Here is a 22,978-nt window from a genome sequence, read left to right on the forward strand (position 1 = left end):
AGCTACACCATTGGGGCCCAATGCTGTGGAGTGATTCACTTTCTGGAAGGATGTTTGGACATCCTTCAGACATCATAGGATTGCCAAATGTTGTGGGGATCCGTACAGGTGTGGTTTCATTCTCCATTTCAAAGCATGGGTACAAAAGCTGTTGAGCTCCTAGCAGAGTGAAACATCACAGCTGTTCATGCTTTTCAACATGTCTTCAGCCCAATATTGTGTTAACACCTATAGATTGAAAATGATTAATACACTTAACACATATAAACGTGTTTGTATTTTTCCTCAGTAACTGAATACTGAAAAAGGCTACATGTGTGATTCCTCAATAAAGAGAAATGATGATATCAGAATTGGGTTTAATATCACTGGCATATGTTGTGAAATTTATTCTCTGGTGTCTTCTTGAAAGTGCTTAGAAAGCAAATAAGTTCAAAATTTTAGATAGGTTTATTTCCGTTAGGTCTGTATATTTTCGACCCAATTAAAACAAAATTTAAAAAATTATGAGGAACCAAGGGGAATCCTCTAGAGTGTTCTTAAGTGTGCTGTATAATTGGTGAGGAAAACAGGGGTGAATGTGACCAGATGGTTCAATGATTAATGTTCCTGCTTTGCAGCTCCAGCAGCCCAAATTTGATCCTGATCTCAGATGCTGTCTGTGGGAAGTTTTTACATGTTCCCCATGGTTGCATAGCATTCCCCGATGCTTTGTTGTTGCAAAATCTGTCTGGTTGCTAGGTTAGTTATTGTAATTTCCCCATGATGTAGGCAGATAGAAATAGATTCAGAAGGAAGTTGATGGGTTCAAAAAAAGGGGGAACAGCTTACAAGGAAATGTGTGGGAATGGGATTGATGGGATTTCTCTCGGTGCTAATATAGATTTAATGGTCTATTTTTTTATGCCAGATGAGAAAAGTGAAAACATTTGTGAAAGTATTACTGTGAATAGGTGGGCAAAATGATGAAGGTCTTTTGCCAGCCTGCAATGGTACTTTATTGTTGTTGTCTTGTAACATTGACCTTCTTGAAATGGTAAAAGCATTCAATATGAATGCTTTCCGTAAAATGTACTTAATGTGTGAACATTGTAAAACTTCTGCAGGTGTTATAGAGTCCTGGTACCAGGAGGGAAAATATAAAATGACTGTTAAACACAAACTTCCCTTTTTGTGTCAACTTTCATTCTCTGTTCCTTATTGCATCATGTTCTTAAGGATATAATCTCTTTCTTCCTCTTTTCAAAATTAGTGTTTAGAAAGTAGTTTACAACTTCTTCAGTAGTACTATAAGCTTGGATTTGTATTTCAGAGTTAACTGCAACTTGTGATCTTGGCTGATTGTTCTGATTTAGGATTTCCATAGACAGCAGCCATATTTTGCCAACACACACTTTAAGAAAAACTGTTTGACTCTCATGTCTGAGCTTCAATCCTGCTATTATTGATTTTTTTTATATATATAGAAATTTCAATAAAGATTGCAGATGGTAATTTTGGCTTGGTTTTCCCATTGTAAGTAACTAACTCAACTACCCATATTGCTCAATGTTATTCACTTGTGAAGTCAGATTTGAAAGATTTCCAGTATGTATGGCTCTGTGCCAGAATAGTATTTGTTGAATCTGTCACTACTGTGCTTTAATTTTTGATACTAATTCAGCATTAAAAAATCCCCCATGAGGAGACTTTAAATTGTGCAACCTATTTTTAACACTGTTGGCTAATTTGTAAAAATAAATTGTGTAGTGATATTTGTTTTGTTACTCAGATTGAAGGCAAGACGCATTGGATGGAAGTTGGAAGGTTAATTAGTTATTTATAAAACTGAACAAATCAGGAACTGCATGGGAGTTATTAGTTTAATTTGAAACATGTATAGCCTCTGTGCCCCCAGTTGACCCCCGTCCGCCAAAGGTGAACCGCCATTTCCCCGCCAATAGTGCAATACTTCAGTGTGAATACAGAGTAATGCCCCCCCAGTACACACTCGCAATACAAGTACCAGGCAATACACCCAAAAGTGAGTGAATAATTACAACTTCATAGTTATCTCTTAGTGATGGGTTAGTAGAAACAGATCATCTTTAGGTTACTGTTACTGAGAGTCCTACACATGTATTCGGAAGTTTTCACTTAGATCTATCTCAAGGTCCTCTTAAAGTGGCAGCGGAATGCATTAAACGAGCGATATAGTAAATGAGTGAAGCAGCAAATTCTGAAGAGAACATAATCCAGAAATGCTAAACAGAGAAAAAAGAAAATAACACAGAATACATGCAGTTACCAAAACTTGATTTGGCATGATAAGTATCAGAATCATCATCCTTTTCAAATTTAGTGACTGACCCTTTGATATTTAAAGTTTTGCTTAAAAGTTTATTTAAAATGTGACATTATTAGCATCATTGATATCCAAATGCTGAAACTATCACATGATTTTCAGATAGATGGGAATGAAAATGTTGGCCCTGTCATTTACCAAATACTTTGCAGATACCACTCATGAAGGATTATCTTACAGTAGATTTTTTAAAGATACTGTATTCACATTAATCTTTCAAAAGACCATAGAGTGCCTACAGTCATAAGTATATTATGAAATAGCTTTAATGAATTGTGCAGAGTGTGATGATGTAAATTGTATTATCCTTTACTTTGATAGCTTATGTGTTTAATCCAGGTCAGACAAATATAATAATCTTTTTTTTCTTTACGGATAACATTTTTTGATTCCAGGTCCCCAGGTTAACCTACACATTCCACAGTGCTGTAGTTTCCTGTTTGAAACACTGCTTTTAAGACCGTAAGACATGGTGTAGGTTATGTTATTCAGCCCGTTGAGTCTGTGCCTCCATTTGATCATGGCTGATTTTTCCCTTTCAAAACCTTTTGCCTTTTCCCTGTGACCTTTGATATCCTTACTAATGAAGAACATATCAACATATGAGCAGTGGAGGGCTACAGCCCAGGTGCAGGTCGATGGGACTAGGCTCAGTAGAGACTAGATGTGCCAAGGGGCCTGTTTCTGTGCTGAAGTCTGACTCTGACTCTAATCACCCTTTTTAAATGCACCCAATATTCACAGCTGTCTGTGGCAATGAATTGCACAGATTCATCACCCTTTAGTGAAAGAAATGATAAACACTGAAACTTTTGGGAGTGTTCTTTTTTTGGATGGCATTGCCAATGTCAAATTGCACTTTGTTTTGAATACATTTTATGGACTTCAATTTATTTCTTTCAGTTCTAGACAGCAGTCAATTGGTCTTAAACCTTCACCCATCCATAGCTACTATCGTAGCAATCAATTTCTTGAATACTGTGATTTTTTAAAAAAAGTATTATCAATAGAAAGCAATGAGGAATGCTTTGGGCTGCAGGAAGATAAAAATGATTTGATCAGTTGAGTAGAAAAATAGCAAATGGAATTTAATCCAGAGAAGATTGAAATAATGCATTGGGAAAGTTTGGCAAGGCAAAAGGATTTAAGAAAAAAATGGCAGGATGTTGAGCAGGGTGAAGGAACAGAGTTCCTGGAGTACATGCCCAAAGATTCTTAAAGGAGCTGGACAGGAATAGATCACTTAAAATGAAACTCTTTCCTTCTTAAACTGAAACTGAGAATATAAGAGCAGAGACATTAAGTAAATATACCTCAATTTAGCTATAATTCAAGTTATAACATTACAGGAATGTTGCAAATACATTGGAAATGGTACAAAGAAGATTTGAGGATGTGTGTTATCAAAGTTGGTAAATTAAAATATAATTTTCAGAAAATGAAAACACGATGCTGAGATACACAGGTCAGGCAGCATCAATAGAGAGACAGAGTTAATGACCTTTTATCAAAACCAATAACAGTGAGAAAATGTTTTTTTTATTGTAAAGAAGTGAAAGCGTTTGGAGGAGGAAAAACAATTGATAAGTCGATGATATGGTGAGGTAGAAAAGAATCGAGAACAGGTGCATGTTGGTGCAGTACAAGGGTGGGGAAGACTTGTGAATCATAACTGTTCATTCTGGGGGAAATGAGAATGGAGGGAAATGACTGAGGGCGGGGAGAGAAAAACAATGAACCATGCTGAAACTCGGTTGTAAAGCACAGCGCTGGCTGAAAATCTGGAATGCTGGAAATGCTGTGTCGTTTAGGAGAGAGTTAAAACTGAGTAAGTGTTACAGAGAAATGACCTTGTGTATGTCTGGCACCACACCGGAGGAGCAGATTAGCTGAAATTGCTGAATTCAATATTGAGTTCCGGGTCTGCAACATGCCCAGATAAAAGAAAAATCTCTTCAAGTTTGGACTAGGCCTTGCAGGGAGTGTGTAAGAGGACTAACGATGGGGAAATTGGATAGGAGAATTAAAGTGACAGGCCAGGAGAAAGATTGGATAAGCTAGGTTTATTTTTATTAGAAATGGAGAATGCCAGTGTATGTAAGATTAAGGTGTTTGGTCAAAAACAAGGGAATAAAAGTAATTGGTGAAAGGGTTTGAGAGAAGTTGTAGAGAGATTAACCTGACTGAACATGGCAGGTTTCTGAAACTTGCTGCTTGAAAAATGATAGAGACATAATCCTTTATGAGAGGGCACAGTTTTAAGGGAAGTAGGTACAGAGAAGATGTCAGGGGTAAGTTTTTTACGCAGAGAGTGGTGAGTGCGTGGAATGGGCTGCCAGCAATGGTGGTAGAGGCAGATACAATAAGGTCTTTTAAGGGTTCCTGGATGGAAACATAGAGGGCTATGGGTAACTGTAGATAATTTCTAAAGTAAATACATGTTTGGCACAACATTATGGGCCGAAGGGTCTGCATTGTGCTTCATGTTTTCTATGTTTCTTTGTTATCCCATTTGGGGGGGCGGGGGGAAGTACTTTCATTTGTATGTGAAAGCCCACAGTCTGCAGGGCCACAGACCTAATATTAGAAACTGGGATAAAGTTGAATAATTTTTTCTGACTGACACATGTATAGTTGACCAAATGATCACTGTGTTTTAAATTTTATGTTGTGCATCCTTACTAATTGTAATTTTAAAAGGTGATGTTGGGTCAGCTTCCTGAGCTTTGTAGTCTTAGTGAAGGTAATCACATAGTATTGTTGAATAGGAAGCCCTAGAATTTAGATTTGCAGACAATGAAGGATCAGTGACTATATTTCCTATAATAAAAAAATGGATTTTCCTTTCTGGGATGCTTTTGATAATCCAAAAGTAATGTAGGCTACTCATAAGTAAATAATTCAACAACCATGAATATTTTGGTTAGTTCCGCTATTATAATAATTTCAGAGTAAGCTATGTTATTCCAAGTTCAGTGTGGTTGAGAATGGACTGTGTAAGCTAATGGCATAGTGGGAACCCATGACTGGCTCCAATTCTCAGCCAACTAAAGCATCAAGCAGCCTTGAAATTAAGGTATGCCAGTGTTCAGTGCCTTCTGTTTGCATTTGACCCATCTCCCTCTGCCTCTTGCTAGCTGCTGCCAGGTGAAGGAATCTTTGGTATTGGACAAGGTTTGATCAGAGTGGTTTGTGGATTGGAGTTATTTATTTTACAGGACTCTGTGGTTCATGTTAATGTGTTTCTGATTACTCCATTTAAAAAAAAAGTGCTAGTTTACAAGTTTTTGATTGTGGCAGACTGGCTTTGCGGCCTGCAGTCAACAAATGACACTGCTAAATTGAATTGAACTAAACATTCTTAGACTGTTTCAAGGATTCTGTGGTTTGATGTTTACTATTCTGTGTTATTTGCTCAATTTTTGACATTAGCATGATTTGTTTTTATTTTTGCATGTTTGGAGTTCAATGTTTTCTTTGAACGGGTTCCATGATCTGTGTTTGTTTTGTGGCTGTCTGAGGGAAGATGAATCTCGGGGTTGTAAATTGCATATATACTTTGATAATAATTGTACTTTGAATCTTTTTGAACTTTGAACTGTTGAAATAACTGTAGGTTCTCAAAGCAAATTGAAGTATAGTTATTGACCTGTTACTGAAGCACAGTTATTTACAAATGAGGTCATTTGTTTAAGGGTATAAAGTAAAGCAGATTAGAATACAGTAGTAGCTAACATGTGCTATAGAAAACTGATAACTTATTTTACTGACTGAACATTTTAAATATCTCAAATTGAATTATAACTTAAAAGGACTTCCATTGGAAAAAGAATATAGATTTTGTAACCAAAACTTCGAACTTTTGAGCATGTTTCTACTACATTTTGTTTTAGAAGACCAACAATCTTGACCATTTGTAAATGTAATTATGTGGTAATTGAAGTTAAAGCTGGCATTCACAGGAAGTGTGCATTTTGGAAATATGAAGATTTTGCAGTATATAAGTGCTCTGTGCCCCATGGTCATTGATTTTGAAGGCTTTCTTTTACTATCTTGGTAATGGTCTGAAGCAATTTTTTAGTTTGCAGTGATTTAATATCAATACTTCAACAGTAAAATTCTAAATACATATTTTAGGGAAACAAATTCAGTGTGGTGTATAATTGGTAATTTTACCATGGAAATTGTATTTGCAACATGACAGATGGGGCTTGTGAGAAAAATAAACCAATTCGAATCTTCTTGGTCAAAATCCCAATACTGAAACCCTAACTTCATTGGTCAGCTTCAATGGGCAGACTATGCATTTGCAAATCGGACACCAGATTCCCAAAGCTTTCGTGCTCCCTCATGGCCAAAGACTACCAAGTAGAAAGAGAAAAGATTCAAGGATATTTTCCAGCCCTTATAGAAAATGCATGATGTCTCCACTGATTTGTAGATATCCCTGGCCCCAGACCACTCAAAGCAGTGGAGGAACATTTGGGATTGTAATAAGAAGTGCGAGTCATCAGAAACACACTGCAGTTCTTCATAAATGGTGGAAGAAGCATGCAACCTCTGAAGCTACCCACCTGTCTATCTTGTTACTAAACTTGATGTTACTTAAGCAGGTTTAGTTTTTATTTTACTTTTGTATCTAAGGAAGTTTGTGTTAACTTTCTGAAGCTGGGCAGAAAATTTTGCTGTGAACACACGCACACTCAACAATTGAAATAGTTTTTTAATAAACATATTAAGAATAGAGCCAAAAGGGCAAAGCAACTCATGCAGGACAACTTGAAGGAATTGATAGAACATCAAAATAATGGTATGTCAGATTAGGTTGCAGGATGCATTTAATAATTTCAGTATCTTTTTTGATGGTTAATTCTTTTTGGGTAATACAGTTGGTCAGTGTTCTGACAGGAATATTAATTTATTGCCCCACAAAAATTAATAGCCATGGGGGGGGTGGAGAAGCATGATGTCATGATAAATTGGTTATTTTTGGGTTGTCACTTTTTCACTACAGGGATGCTACAGGTATCAGTGCTGGAGTGTCAGCTTTTATTTTTAATCTATATTGAAGACTTGCAGAAAGGCTCAAGTATATTGTAGTCTGATTTATCAATGATACAAAGATAGGTGAGTTAACAAGTTGTGAGGAACACTTAGATTAGGTCAAGTGAGTAGACAAAAGTTGGCACATGGAGTAGAATATGTGGTTGCTTTTGGAAGAAAGAATTAAATTATTTCAATAGTGACTCTGCAAAATATTGTGGTACAAGTACATCTGGGATCAGAGTATGTAAAGCACAAAAACTGCAGAGCACTGGCACTAGCCAGGGCTGTGACCTCAGCCGCTGCTATTCACAGTGCTGATGTGTGACTGTGTCACAGGATTCGGCTCCAGTCATCATCAGATTTGGAGATGACACAACAGTGGTTGGCCTTGTCGGCAATGATGATGAATCAGAGTACAGAGAGGAAGTGGTGCAGCTGGTGGACTGGTGTGAGAACAACAGCCTAAATGTGAACATGAAGAAGATCAAGGAAATGAATGTAGTCTTCAGGAAGGTGCAGATGAACCATCACGCTCTGTGCATACACGGCTCCTCCATAGAGGAGTTAAGTGCACCAAGTTCCTGGGAGTTCACATCACTGATGACCTCAGCTGGTCCCTTCATATCACTTCACTGAACAAAAAGGCACAGCAGCACCTCCACTTCCTAAGGAGATGAGGCAATGAGTCTTCCCCCACCCCCCCACCCCGTCTTAACAGAATTTTACAGGAGCACCAATGAGACCGTTCTGACAAGCTGCATTTCAATCGGGTATGGGAACAGCAGAGCATCAGACTGGAAGCCCCTATAAAGGACTGTGAGAACAGCTGAGAGGATCATAGGGGTTGCATTACCATCTATTGTGGTCATTTATCAGGAGCACTGTGGATGCTGGGCCCTTAGTGTTATAAAGGATCCCACCCATCCATCCTGCATCCTCTTTGCCTTCCTACCATCAGACTGGAGACTCCGATGCATAAATACAAGAACGGTCAGGATGGGAAGCAGGTTCTTCCCTCCGGCCATTAGGCTTCTGAATGCCTACTCCATCGCATTTGAAGTGTCGCTGGTTAATTTCTTCTGAACCCTACGATATTTTATCTATACACTTTATATTGTTTATATATGTGTAATTCATTTGATTTTACTTTTGCTTTTCTGAGTTATTGTGCACTACTATGTTTTACACCCTGGTCTGGAGAAATGTTGTCTCTTTTGACTGTATATATGTATATAGTTACACAAATGACAAAAAACTTGGCTTGACTTGACTAATTGTGAAAATGAATTTAAAGCAATGCACATTAGTGTTTTGATTTGAGGATGAAAGAACATGCATTTTATTTTTTTAAACAATGCTGGCAGTAGCAGGTTAGGCAAGACTTTTGGAGAGAGAAACAGTTCATATTTTGGATCAATAATCTTCCATTCTGTTGCTTTAGATTACCAGCATCTGTTGAATTTTGCTTTTCAACTTGTGCAACATACTTTACAAAAGGTTGTTAAATTACATTCTTGTCACATTGATCCCTAATTGCCTTCACGATGTTGGTGAGTTGTCATGTTGAACGATGGCAGTGTGTTTCCATAATTCAAAGGTATTTTCACAGTCCAGTTGGATAGGAAGTCCTGCTAGTCCTACCTTCATACAGTTTATCTGACAGGGCTGTGGAAATCCTGTGATCTGTCAACTCACAGGGAGTCATCATTTTCTTTAAGTTTTAGAATTCAATTGCATGAAACTGACATAGAACCTGTAACAGAGTAGGATGGCCAATGTGCACAGGGCAGGTTGGTCTTGGCAGCTTGCAACTGTGATCAGCTTCTTAGCCACTTCTCAAGTTGGTCTCAGTGCTAAACTGGGCTCTCGTAAGATCCACCTGTTCTGCAATACTCCGTATGTCGGGCTCTACTGTTTACTGTATAAGTTTAATATACCGAAGTGAAATGCCTTGTATTCGCACTTTTCAAGTTAGCTTGTTGTACTGCAACAAAGATGCTGCCAGTTTGGAAAAAAAAAATCAGACTGTACCATCCAGAGCCATGTCAGCATAGTTTAAAAAGCTGATTGGCATAAGTTGTAGCCTAGTAATTATGGAAATGTGTAAAGAGGATCTGACCTCTTGTGTGAATTTGCATCAGGGTCTCGTGTTCTTTGCAATCTTTATGGATTAGCCTCTTATTTCTTACAATTCAATTGCTTTAAGCAGCATGATGAAGTAGTGACAATATATTGCCAAGCTAGATTGACTTGTGATTTGAATGAGGAACTTCCAAGTGGTGGCATTTCCATATGTCTGCTGCCTCTTCTTCCAGGCTAAACGTTTTCAGAATTGTGTAGAAATAGTTGCTGCAATATACCAGAGTGGCTGCTATGTGGTGGGAGAGGAGGAAGTGAATCTTCAGGGTACAGCAAATGGTTCAGTCAACAGAGTTGTGCTCATCTTGGTTATTAGAAGATTAGAAACATAGAAAACCTACAGCACAATACAGGCCCTTCGGCCCACACAGTTGTGCCGAACATGTCCCTACCTTGGAAATTACTAGGCTTACCCATGGCCCTCTATTTTTCTAAGCTCCTTGTACCTATCTTAAAAGACCCTATCGTATCTGCCTCTACCACCATTGCTGGCAGCCCATTCCACGCACTCACCATTCTCTGCATTTTTTTAAAAAAAAACAACTTACCCCTGACATCTCCTCTGTACCCCAGCACCTTAAACCTGTGTCCTCTTGTGGCAACCATTTCAGCACCGGGAAAAAAGTCTCTGACTCTCCACGCGATCAATGGAAAACAACTTCCTTGCATCGTGAAGCCATACATTGAGGAACTCATCACAGGGTGCCCAGTCTGAGTTGTTCACATAGTCAGTTTATCTGACTGATCTGGTTAAGTTTCCATCCAGTGGTAATTACCAGGCAACTTCCTTGGCGAATGCTAGAGAAGGTATGCTGAAGTTGGGATATTTAATTTTTAAAGCCAGAAGCATCTTTCTTTTCACTATCCATGACTCCAGAAGTAACTCTCCCCACCCCCCCGCCCCCCCAACTAGTTTCCATTGACTTCAGTTTCATCATGCTACACTTAATCAAATTCTTTCTTGGTGCTGTATGGTGTTAATCACTTTTGGATTTGGCTCTTTTGCTGATATTTAATGTGGAACATGGTTATGTTACGCCCAAACCGAGCACTGGTAAAAAGTAATTGATTAGTAAGAGGTATGGTGATGGTGTTGTCAATGCTATTGCCTGTCACGGAGTGATTGAGAACAGACAAATGGGGGAGTAATTATCAGGTTATCACTTTGATTCTTTTTGTGCATGAACTACACATTTAGCTGCTGTTCGCACTAAGCTGTTTCAATACAATTTTCTCTGGAACTTTAGCACACTGAAAGAATACTGTTTAGTCCTAATTGCTTTTCTGTGGTCCGTGTGCTCATCCATTTCTTGCTGTCAATATAGAGTAAATTGAATGGATTGAGCACTGGCTTCTATGATGATAGAAAGCCAACAAAATTGGATCATCAACCAAGCACCTTATGATTGTAAATGAATCAACCTTGTGTCTTGTACCTATCTGCTTTGCTCTGCCACCATTGAGAGCGAGAATATTCTTAGAGCCATGGCCTCCTGTTAGATATTTACCTTTTTTTTGTAGATTAAGCCTGATCTTAATATTAGAAGATCAGTTTATTTTTTCAATCCTTTTAAAGTAAGGATTTAACTGTTTCACGTCACTTGCAATAACCTGCAATTTCAAAACTATTTGCAATATTTGCTTATAGAGGGTTGTTTTTTTTAACTCTTAATTCTATGCTAGTTCTCGGAGCAATCCTGTTCCTCCACTAAAGTGGAATATGCTTATAGATCAGTTCAGCAATTTTATATTATTTTCACTTGGTATTTGTTAACAACTTCAGTCTTCAACGACTTTTGTGCTGCTATGGATTAAAGACAGTAAAAAGGACCCAGAAATTTAATTTTAGGAATATTAATATGTTTACATAGAAATGTAATCGAGTTTTGATGAAGGATCTCGGCCTGAAATGTCGACTGTTTATTCCTGTCCATAGATGCTACCTGAACTGCTGACTTGCCAGCACATTGTGTGTATTGCTCTAGATTTCCAGCATCTGCAGTACCTCTTTGTGCTAGTGAATATAATTGATCTGCAGTGTTTTTTTTCCTTTTCAATACTTTTATTAATTACTTTCATAAACAAATACAAAATACATTATAATATTATGGAAACAGAAACAAGGTTTAATATCTATGTATGATAAGTTAACCATAATATTGAAAAGATATATTTTATTCTAATCTAAAGTGAAATCAAAACCCCATAACAAAAAAAGAGGGAAAAAACAGCTGTTTGGTTAAAAGAAAAGAAAAAATAATTTTGGACATATAGTCATAAATTCAAACAAATAGTAGCCATCATCATTGCTGAACAAGTTGAAGATTATGAAAGTAGTTCCAAAAAGGTCCCCGTAATGTGAAAAAATCTTGTCCAGGTGTGGAAACAGAACACCTAATCTTCTCTAAATTTAAACATGACATAATATCAATCGGCCAATGGGCACGAGTAGGCGGAGCAGCATCTTTCCATTTAGGCAACAAAGCTCTTCTGGGTTAAAAGAGAAATAAAAGTCAAAATATGCAGATCATTTGGCTTAAGAGTAAAATCATTTCCTCCAATAATGCCAAACAAGGCAGTCAGAGGATTGGGTTTAAAATTTACTTTAAAAAGTTCCAAGAAAGTTTGAAATACTTCTTTCCAAAATTTATCAAGCCGCAGGCAGGACCAAAACATATGAATTAGAGAGGCCTCTTCAACATTACACCTATTACAGTACGAAAAAAAAATCTGAGTAAAAACGAGAGAGCTGTGCAATTTGGAATTCCAGCTAAATAACTTGTATAACAAAGAAGCAGAATATGTATTATTTAGATTAAAAACCAGTTTCTATGAAGGTGGTGACAGAGCTGGTAAGCTGCTAGCACGATATTTAAAGCAGCAGAACACAAATAATGTTATACTGTGGCGACCCACTTTCTGCGCAGGCAAACCGGCTCACAAATAGCCAGCACACGGTGAGAGACTTTGGTAATGTACCTCTGATGTCATTTCCACCCGGAGAGGGTAGGCGCTAGGGATTATAGACAATAGACAATAGGTGCAAAAGTAGACCATTTGGCTCTTCGAGCCTGCACCGCCATTCTGAGATCATGGCTGATCATCTGCTATCAATACCCGGTACCTGCCTTGTCCCCATATCCCTTGATTCCCCTATCCATAAGATACCTATCGAGCTCCTTCTTGAAAGCATCTAGAAAATTGGCCACCACTGCCTTCTGAGGCAGTGCATTCCACACCCCCACAACTCTCTAGGAGAAGTTTTTCCTTGGGACAGTTTTTCTGTCCTAAATGACCTACCTCTTATTCTTAAACCATGCCCTCTGGTACTGGACTCTCCCAGCATCTGGAACATATTTCCTGCCTCTATCTTGTCCAATTCCTTAATAATCTTATATGTTGCAATCAGATCCCCTCTCAGTCTCCTTAATTCCAACATGTACAAGCCCAGTCTCTCTAACCTCTCTGCGTAAGACAGTCCGGACATCCCAGGAATTAACTTTGTGAATCTATGCTGCACTTCCTCTACAGCCAGGATGTCCTTCCTTAACCCTGCAGACCAAAACTGTGCACAATACTCCAGGTGTGGTCTCACCAGGGCCCTGTACAAATGCAAAAGGATTTCCTTGCTCTTGTACTCAATTCCCTTTGTAAAAAAGGCCAACATTCCATTAGCCTTCTTCACTGCCTGCTGCACTTGCTCATTCACCTTCAGTGACTGATGAACAAGGACTCCGAGATCTCTTTGTATTTCTCCCTTACCCAACTCTACACCATTCAGATAATAATCTGCCTTCCTGTTCTTACTCCCAAAGTGGATAACCTCACACTTATTCACATTAAGCACCGTCTGCCAAGTATCTGCCCACTCACCCAGCCTATCCAAGTCACCCTGAATTCTCCTAACATCCTCATCACATGTCACACTGCCACCCAGCTTAGTATCATCAGCAAATTTGCTGATGGTATTCTCAATGCCTTCATCTAAATCGTAAACAGCTGTGGTCCCAATACCGAGCCCTGTGGCACCCCATTAGTCACCACCTGCCATTCCGAGAAATACTCATTCACCGTTACCCTTTGCTTTCTCTCTGCCAACCAGTTTTCTATCCATGTCAATATCTTCCCCCCCCCCCCCCCAATGCCATGAGCTCTGATTTTACCCACCAATCTCCTATGTGGGACCTTCTGAAAATCGAGGTACACTACATCCACTGGATGGATCTCCCTTGTCTAACTTCCTGGTTACATCCTTGAAAAACTCCATCAGATTAGTCAAGCATGATTTGCCCTTGGTAAATCCATGCTGGCTCAGCCCAATCCTATCACTGCTATCTAGATATGCCACTATTTCATCTTTAATAATGGACTCTAGCATCTTCCCCACTACTGATGTTAGGCTGACAGGATGATAGTTCTGTTTTCTCCCTCCCTCCTTTCTTAAAAAGTTAAATGCCAGCGCCACGAAGTTTGAATAAACTAGTCTTGAAACGGCTTACCGACTGCGTGTCGTCTCTAGCTCTGTATGTAGTACATCGCTACATTGGTGACCCTGACGGTCCAAACGGGATTTGGACAGAAGATGGCCGACTCTTTATCTGTTCACGCAGTTTCGCTAAAACTACCGACTTTCTGGATGCTGCGACCATGCGTGTGGTTTAGCCAAGCAGAAGCCCAGTTCCAGATTCGGCAGATATCTTCTGATTCCACGCGTTACTACCATGTGGTGAGCGCCCTTGACCGGGAGACGGCCGCCCAGGTTGTGGATTTCATACAGTCGCCCTCGGAAGAAGGCAAATATGAAGCATTCAAAGCGCTGCTTATTGGGACCTTTGGCCTCTCACGGCGTGAGTGGGGTGCCTGCCTGCTTCACCTGGATGGTCTGGGAGACAGGCTGCCGTCAGCATTGATGAACGAGATCCTGGCCCTGGCTGACAGACACAAGCCCTGCCTCATGTTCGAGCAAGTGTTCCTAGAGCAACTGCCCGAGGACATACATCTGCTGCTGGCCGACGCAGATTTCAGCGACCCCCGGAAGGTGGCGGCCCGGGCAGACGTGCTGTGGAAAGCCAAGAGGGAGAGAGTGGCGTCCGTCGGTCAGATTACCAGGCCACGAGTCCAACAGCGGACCAGACCAGGCCCGGCAGGGGGGCGCACACAACACAGAGGCAAGAGTGAAGAGGCCAGTGAACAGTGGTGTTTCTACCACCAGCGGTGGGGCACAGAAGCCCGCCCTGCAAGGGCCAGGGCCAGCAGCCACTAATGACTGGCGAAAACCCTAAGGCTGCAGTTATTACAAATAGTTCCTAGTACAAACCCCATTTCCAAAAAAGTTGGGATATTTTCCAAAATGCAATAAAAACAAAAATCTGTGATATGTTAATTCATGTGAACATTTATTTAACTGACAAAAGTACAAAGAAAAGATTTTCAATAGTTTTACTGACCAACTTAATTGTATTTTGTAAATATACACATTTAGAATTTGATGGCTGCAACACACGCAACAAAAGTTGGGACAGAGGCATGTTTACCATTGTGTTACATCACCTTTCCTTTTAATAACACTTTTTAATCATTTTGGAACTGAGGAAACTAATTGTAGTAGATTTGCAATTGGAAATTTTGTCCATTCTTGCTTGATATAAGACTTCAGCTGCTCAACAGTCTGTGGTCTCTGGTGTCTGATTCTCCTCTTCATGATGCACCATACATTTTCAATAAGAGATAGATCTGGACTGGCAGCAGGCCAGTCAAGCACATGCACTCTGTGTCTACAAAGCCACGCTGTTGTAGCCCATGCAGAATGTGGTCTGGCATTGTCCTGCTGAAATAAGCATGGACCTCCCGGGAAGAGACATCGCCTTGATGGCAACATTTGTCTCTCTAAAATCCTAATATATGCCTCAGAGTCAATGGTACCTTCACATACATGCAACTCACTCGTGCCATGGGTACTGATGCACCCCCATACCATCACAGAATCTGGCTTTTGCACCTTTCGCTGATAACAATCAGGATGGTCGTTTTCATCTTTGGCACGGAGAACTCGACGCCCGTTTTTTCCAAAAGCTAGCTAAAACGTGGACTCATCTGACCACAGCCCACAGTTCCACAGTCTTTTGGTCCATCTGAGATGAGCTCAGGCCCAGAGAACTCACCGGCGTTTCTACATAGAGTTTATGTATGGGTTCCTCCTTGCGTAATACGGTTTCAAGTTGCATTTCTGGATGCAGTGACGGACTGTGTTAAGTGACAATGGTTTTCCGAAGTACTCCTGAGCCCAGGTGGCTATAATTGTCACAGTAGCGTGACGGTTTCTTAGGCAGTGCCGCCTGAGGGCTCGAAGATCACACGCATTCAACAGTGGTTTCTGACCTTGCCCTTTACGCACTGAGATTTCGCTGAATTCTCTGAATCTTTTCACAATATTATGTACTGTAGATGTTGAAAGACCTAAATTCTCTGCAATCTTGCTTTGGGAAATGTTCCTTTTGAACTGACTAACAATTTTCTCACAAATTTTGTCACAAAGGGGTGAGCCACAACCCATCCTTGCTTCCAAAGACTGAGCCTTTGATGGATGCTACTTTTATACAAAGTCATGATACCTCACCTGCTACCAATTAGCCTGCTTAATGGGGAGTCTTCCAAACCGGGGTTACTTGAATATTCTGTGCACTTTTCAATCTTATTTTAACTCTGTCCCAACTTTTGTTGAGTGTGTTGTAGCCATCAAATTTTAAATTTGTGCATATTTACAAAATACAATTAAGTTGGTCAATGAAACTATTGAAAATCTTTTCTTTGTACTTTCGTCAGTTATATAAAGGTTCACGTGAATTAACATATCCCAGATTTTTGTTTTTATTGCATTTTGGAAAATATCCCAACTTTTCTGGAAATGGGGTTTGTAATTGTTATACCCAAATAAGTAAATTGATTTCTTACAATTTTAATAGGAAGGTAAGAGTTAACTGATACCAAATTATTCAAAGGAAAAAGTTCACTCATGTGGAGATTAAGTTTATATCCTGAGAACTGACTAAATTCAGAAAGTAAAGAAAGTACTGAGGGTAGAGAAGACTCCACATTAGAAATGGAGAGCAAATGGTCATCAGCATAAAGCGACAACTTAAGAGTGATACCCCCTCCTTAAAATACCCGAGATGTCAACTGCTTCATGAAATACGATGGCTAAAGGCTCTAAAGCCAAATCAAAAAGCAAAGGGCTCAAAGGACATCCTTGTCTGGTACCAAGTTGGAGATTAAATGGTTTAGAACTCTGAGAGTTAGTAAGAACCTGTGCAGTGGGAGAAAAATAATTTAATCCATTGAATGAAATTGGACCCAAAGTTAATTTTTTCTGATATTTTAAATAAATAATTCCATTCAACCCAATCAAAGGCTTTTTCAGCATCTAAAGAGATCACGCATTCCAAAGTTTCTTTAGAGGCAGAGTAAATAACATTCAGTAAACGATGGATGTTAAAATGACAATAACAATTTTTAATAAATCCGGTCTAGTCATCAGAGGTAATAGAAGAGAGCCAGGATGTTTTCCATCATATGAGCCAAAAGTTTAGATAAAATTTTAGCATTGATATTAAGTAACGAAATAGGTCTGTGGGAAGAGCAATCAGTTGGATCTTTATTCTTTTTGAGAATAAGTGAAATAGAGGTGTCATAAAAAGATTATGGCAACCTGTCTAATTTAAAAGAGTCAAAGGATAGAAAGTAAATAAGAAATAAGCAAAGGAGCAAAAGCCTTAAAACTCTCCAGAAAATCTGTAGGACCGGGAGCCTTCCCCGAACTCAGAGAATGGACAACCCGGGTAATTTCCTCAGAAGAAAAAGGTTGATCTAACCATTTTTGATTAACCTCAGAAAGTGAGGGAATATTTAAATGATCTAGAAAATTATTCATAGAGAAAATGGCTTTGGGAGAATTGGAGCTATACAGTTTAGAGTAAAATTCTCTAAAAATATCGTTTATTTGTAATTGATCAGAAGTTATATCACCATTTGCTTTGGAGACTTCCTTAATTTGACATTTAACTATTAAAATTTTAAGTTGATTAGCCAAAAAATTTGCCCGTTTTATCACCATGAACATAAAATTGACTTTTAACTTTTAAAAATTGAGTTTCAACAGGGTAAGTTAAGAACAGATCATATTTATTTTAACTTCAACACGTCTTTTATATAAGATGGGATCGGGATCAGAAGCATATTTTTGATCTAAACTTTTCAGCTGATTGGCTAAATCAGTTCTCTCCTTATTAGATTTTTTTTAATACTTACTGTATAGGAAATAATTTGGTCTCTAATATAAGCCTTGAAAGCATCCCAAACAATAAGGCTAGATGTGCCATCTAGTGTATTCTCTTCAAAGAAAAAGGTAATATGACTCTCTAAAGATTTTTAAATAGCCTTATCCGATAGTGAAATTGGATTAAAATGCCAAAATCTGTTTGATCAAGGAACACCTGAAAGATTTACAGATAAAAAAGACGGGCATGATCTGAAACAGCAATTTCTTTATATTAACAGGATGGAACAGAGGGTATCAAATGACTATAGACAAAAAAATAATCAATCCTGGAATAGGTATGAATATGAGGAAAAAAAGGAATATTCTCTACTTGTTGGATGTAAAAAAAACACCAAACATCAATAATGTCACATTTCATTAGAAAAGATTGGATATAGGAGGCAGATCTACTAATATTCAATTGTTTCAAAGAGGAATGGTCTAAAACAGGGTCAAGACAGCAATTAAAACCTCCTCCCAAATTTAAAGAGTATAAATTTAAGTCTTGTAAAAAAGAAAAAAAAAGTTCAAAAAAGCCTGGATCATCTATATTTGGAGCATGGAGATTAGCCAAGACCATTAGTTTGTTATCTAATTTCCCTGAGACTATAACAAATCGCCCATTGGGGTCAGACATTACATCCTGTTGAACAAAGGCAACTGAATTGTCAATCAAAATCGAAGGACCTCTGGCCTTGGCTTGAAAGGAAGAATGAAAAGCTAGACCATTGCAACATTTGAACAAATGTCCACAGTCAGATCTGTGAACATGTGTTTCTTGTAAAAAAAAAGATTGAGGCATTCAATTTCTTAACATAGGTTAAAAACCTTCTTGCGTTTCACAGGGTGGTTTAAACCTTTCACATTTAAACTAAGAAAACTAATATTGTGTACCATTTTTAAATTGTGTACCATGTTTAAAACAGAGGTTAAACATATGAACCACTGGAATATACCAAAAACCTAAACCTTAAAATTAATAATAATTAACCAACCAATAGATGAGGCGGGGATAACCAAACAGCTGATAAAAAGAAAACAAAGTCCACTCTCGCCCACCCTCCCATAATACTCCAAAAGTAAGTTAGCAAAGCAGATTGGATTCAGTAATTTAAAAGAACGGAGTCGTTCAAGATCAAGGAACATGTCTACTCTATGCAATGCCAGCAGGAGGAGTCAGTGTGTTTTTTAATGATATTTGTATTTTAGAAGTAATACATTAGGGTATACCTGTTTAAAGTACTTGTGACTTTCCTAGGTGGGAAAATGGGCATTTTAATATTTTAAATAGTTTTTCTGATGTACTATGTTCTTAGGAGGAAAGCAGGAAGCACAGAGGGCCATTGTTGGTGAAAACTGCTTTAGCCCAGGCTTTGCTGCTAAAATATAACATCTCTGATACAAATGCAAGTGACTTCAGTGTCTGTTGTTTGGTTAATAGAAATTCAACCTTACATAATTCAATCTTGCATTACTACCCAAAAAATTGAGCCACAGAATAAAATTTGCACTTGGGTTGGTGGTGGAGAGCGCGGGGGAGTGTTTGGGGAATGAAAAGTAAATAAATACTTTTATTTCTACTCACATTTGTTGATGTACGCATCGATGAGGTGATGGCTTTACATTATGAAAAATTGCAATTCAGCAATTTTTTTCAGGAATGCAGCTTGCATGTTCCAAAGCATGGGTCTGTGCTTACTTATAAAGAAACATATGAAGTTCTTTTAATATTGACTGCAAAGAGTGTAGTTTTATGTGCTAATTGCAATGAAACTCCAGTAATCCAGCAAATGATTGCTCAGAATACTTGGTGGTCTGATATCCAACTCGCTCCTCAGTCCAGAATGCAAGCTAGGGATTTGGAGAGTAAGAGAGGTGTGCAATCAGAGCTCGGGTTTCGGAGTGCAGTGGGGCTGGGGTCCAGACTGTGGACAAACGTGGTCCAGAACACCAAGAGTCAGGAACATGAGAAATGAGTAGATGTGCAGCTGGATTTGGGAGCCAGAGCGCTTGCACTGTATTTCTCTCCTCCACTTAAACTCATTGGGTACACTGGAAAATCTTATTTATTTATTGAGATAAGTGTGGAATAGGCCCTTTCAGCCCTTTGAGCTGCACTGTTCAGCATTCTGTCAATTTAACCCTAGCCTATTCATGGGATAATTTACAATGACCAATTAACCTGTCATTTGGTATGTCTTTGGACTGTGTGAAGAAACCCACATAGTCATGGGGAGAACGTGCAAACTCCTTACAAGCAGCAGTGGAAATTGAACTTGGGTCGCTGGTACCGTAAACCGTTGTGCTAACCACTATGCTGCTGTGCCGCTAATATCTTTAAAATAAAGTGAATTAAAAATGTTTTGGTATTAATCGTAGTAATTCTCTATAGTTGAGAAATTCTGTTTCTGACATTAGCAAAGTCACAAGGTTAATGGACTGTCAGTTTTACTGTATGTGATTTGTTGTGCTGTTGCGTCTGTACTTTTCAGTGATCCCTGATCTGCATTCTATTCTAACTATACTTTTCTACAGCTTCCAGCTGCTTGGTTCACCATGTTTGATGCAGTACTTATTCTGATTCTGATCCCAGTCAAAGACAAAGTGGTAGATCCCGTGTTAAAGAGGAAAGGCTTGCTGCCTACGCCCTTGATGAGAATTGCTGTTGGCATGTTTTTTGTTATGTGCTCTGCAGTGGCTGCTGGTAAGTACATTGTGTAGAAAGTTTTCTTAATGTTTTGAAATTAAAATCCATTCCAGAATAAATGTGAGAATATGAGTGTGAATTGGATGATTATACATCAAGCCATGACATTATTGAAGATGTATATAAATAATTATGTGGTATACAAATATTAATTTTATTATATCAAATTTAAATTCTTCATTGACTTCCCCACTGAATTTCACCTTGGCCCCTGACACAGCTGAAAGAATTCAGGAGTCAAATACTTGTATCTCAGGATGAACACCAAGGAGGAACAGAGATCAGGTTAAACCTGATCTACAGTTAATGACATATTCAGATAGAATTAAAACAATTAATCCTGTAAGATAAGCAGATAGGCATAATGCATGCAGTTGAGGATTTAACCTTGTCTTGGACTATAGCTGTAAGTTTCTATTGAGTGTTTTGCAAATGTTCACTTAGTTTGATTTTTTGCTCTGTCCTTTCTGACTACGATGTAATTTGAGGTATTTTAGTATTATGATTGTATTGATCAAATTTGTATTAATAGCATTGGTATTTGATGCACTTTTACACTTTATTATCCTACTGTGATCCAGTGCTAGTTTAGCACCAAAAACTGGTAGATTTGGTATTCGGAAGAGTATATGGAGTGTAGTATCAAGATCTCTGCTTTAAGTGAAGTCTTGTGTCAGGAAACCAAGAATATTAAACTAGGTTTCACTATTTGTATTGCTCTATATGTTTGATATAATCATTAAATTATGGGGGGAAACTTTAAACCATTTTTAGAATCAGTTACTTTAATCCATTCCATATGTGAATACTAAAATATTAACCAAAATTTGGATGTGTTAGATCCAAAACAGAAGTTTGTCTATCATCAGATTCGAAGGTTCATTTGTTATCAGAGCAGGTATGCAGTATACAAACTCTGAGATTGTTCTCCAGATAGTCACAAAACAAAGAAAAGCCATGGAAGTCGTTCAAAGAAAAATATCACCCGTTCCCCTCGCAACAAAAAATAAATCTCACAAATGGCAACATGATCAATACCCTCCCACGCAGGAGAAAAATGTTGTGCCAAGCGGCTACAAGAACATCAACCCCACCACACAGAAAAATAAATCATGTAAACAGTGAGAACATCAGGCCCTAAATGCCCCTGCTCAAAAAAAATCTAACAAATCTCACAGAACAGCAACAAGGGGGGGGGAAAAAACAAGGTGAAAACACAGGGGAAAATAAATAAATATATATATTATACTATCTGAAGTGTTCAATTTGAACTACAATCTGCAGTCCAATCCATAAATCATAGAACTTTGGTACTTTGGTAACATCCTCTGACAGCATTGATGGAGAGTGGGAGACCACTCAAGTGCAGAGGCCTTCCCTTGGGAGCAGTGAGCAATAGGCCTTCACACACAGGCATCGGGGGGAGATTAAATTAAACAATCATAGTATAGGTTCGAAAAAGTATGTGAACCTCTGGGGTAAAGCCTTCTACAAAAACTATTTGGAGTCTGATGGTCCAAGCAATGAGATGATTTTGGAGGTGTGGGTTGTAGAGGTGCCTTGCCCTACAAAAAAGACACATAAAGTTGGATTACAGACAGATCCTGTTCTTCTCAAGAAAGATCTGTTTGTGCACTGTGCTGTGACTAAACTAACTTTCAGAGAACCTTGGAAGAGAATTGTAGAGATGCAGGAAGCTGGAAAAAGTTACAAAGGCATTTTTAAACACCTGTGTGTTCATCAGTCCACAGTAAGAAATACTGTTTATGAATGGGGGAAATTCAGTACTGTTGGTACTCTTCCTAGGAATGGGTCTCCTACAAAGAGCACAACGTGCAAAGCTGAAGGAGATGAAAAAGAACCCAAGTGTAATGGTAAAAGACCTACGGAAATCTCTAGAGCTTGCTAAAGACTCTGTTTGTGTATCCACTATACGAAAAACTGAATAAGAATGGTGTTCATGGAAGGACACCACAAAGGAAACCACAGCTCTTCAAATAAAAAAAGATTGCTGCACATCTTGAGTTTGCAGAAGACCACCTGCATGTTCCACAACATTTCTGGGACAATATCCTGTGGACAGCTGAGAGAAAAGTTGAAAGTTTTGGCAGAAATGCACATTGCTATGTTTGGAGGGGAAAGAGCACTGCACACCAACACTAAAATCTCATCCCAGCTGTAAAATATGGCAGAAGGAGCATCATGGTTTAGGGCTGCTTTGCTGCCTCAGGGCCTGGACAGCTTGCAAATGTTGAGGGAACAATGACTTCAAAATTGTTTCAATACCTCTTACAGGAGAATGTCAGGGTAGTGGTTCATCACATGTATAGTGGAAGTTGGCAAGAAGTGACAAGAGTAAATCAATAACAGGATGGTTTAAAAATAAGAATATTTGTGATTTGGAATGGCCAAGTCAGAGTCCAGACCT

The 22,978-nt window shown here is 38.7% G+C and overlaps 1 protein-coding gene across 2 annotated transcripts in view; it reads left to right on the forward strand.

Moving 5' to 3' along the window:
- slc15a4 (solute carrier family 15 member 4) overlaps positions 1 to 22,978 on the forward strand; it is an 85,114-nt gene that overhangs the window by 25,518 nt on the left and 36,618 nt on the right. For both annotated transcript variants that reach the window (XM_059988232.1, XM_059988233.1), the window contains exon 5: positions 20,379 to 20,547. In XM_059988232.1, the coding sequence (XP_059844215.1) occupies positions 20,379 to 20,547 (169 nt within the window). The remainder of the gene's footprint in view (positions 1 to 20,378; positions 20,548 to 22,978) is intronic.

Source organism: Hypanus sabinus, chromosome 13 (genome assembly GCF_030144855.1).
Source record: "Hypanus sabinus isolate sHypSab1 chromosome 13, sHypSab1.hap1, whole genome shotgun sequence".
NCBI classification, from domain to species: domain Eukaryota; kingdom Metazoa; phylum Chordata; class Chondrichthyes; order Myliobatiformes; family Dasyatidae; genus Hypanus; species Hypanus sabinus.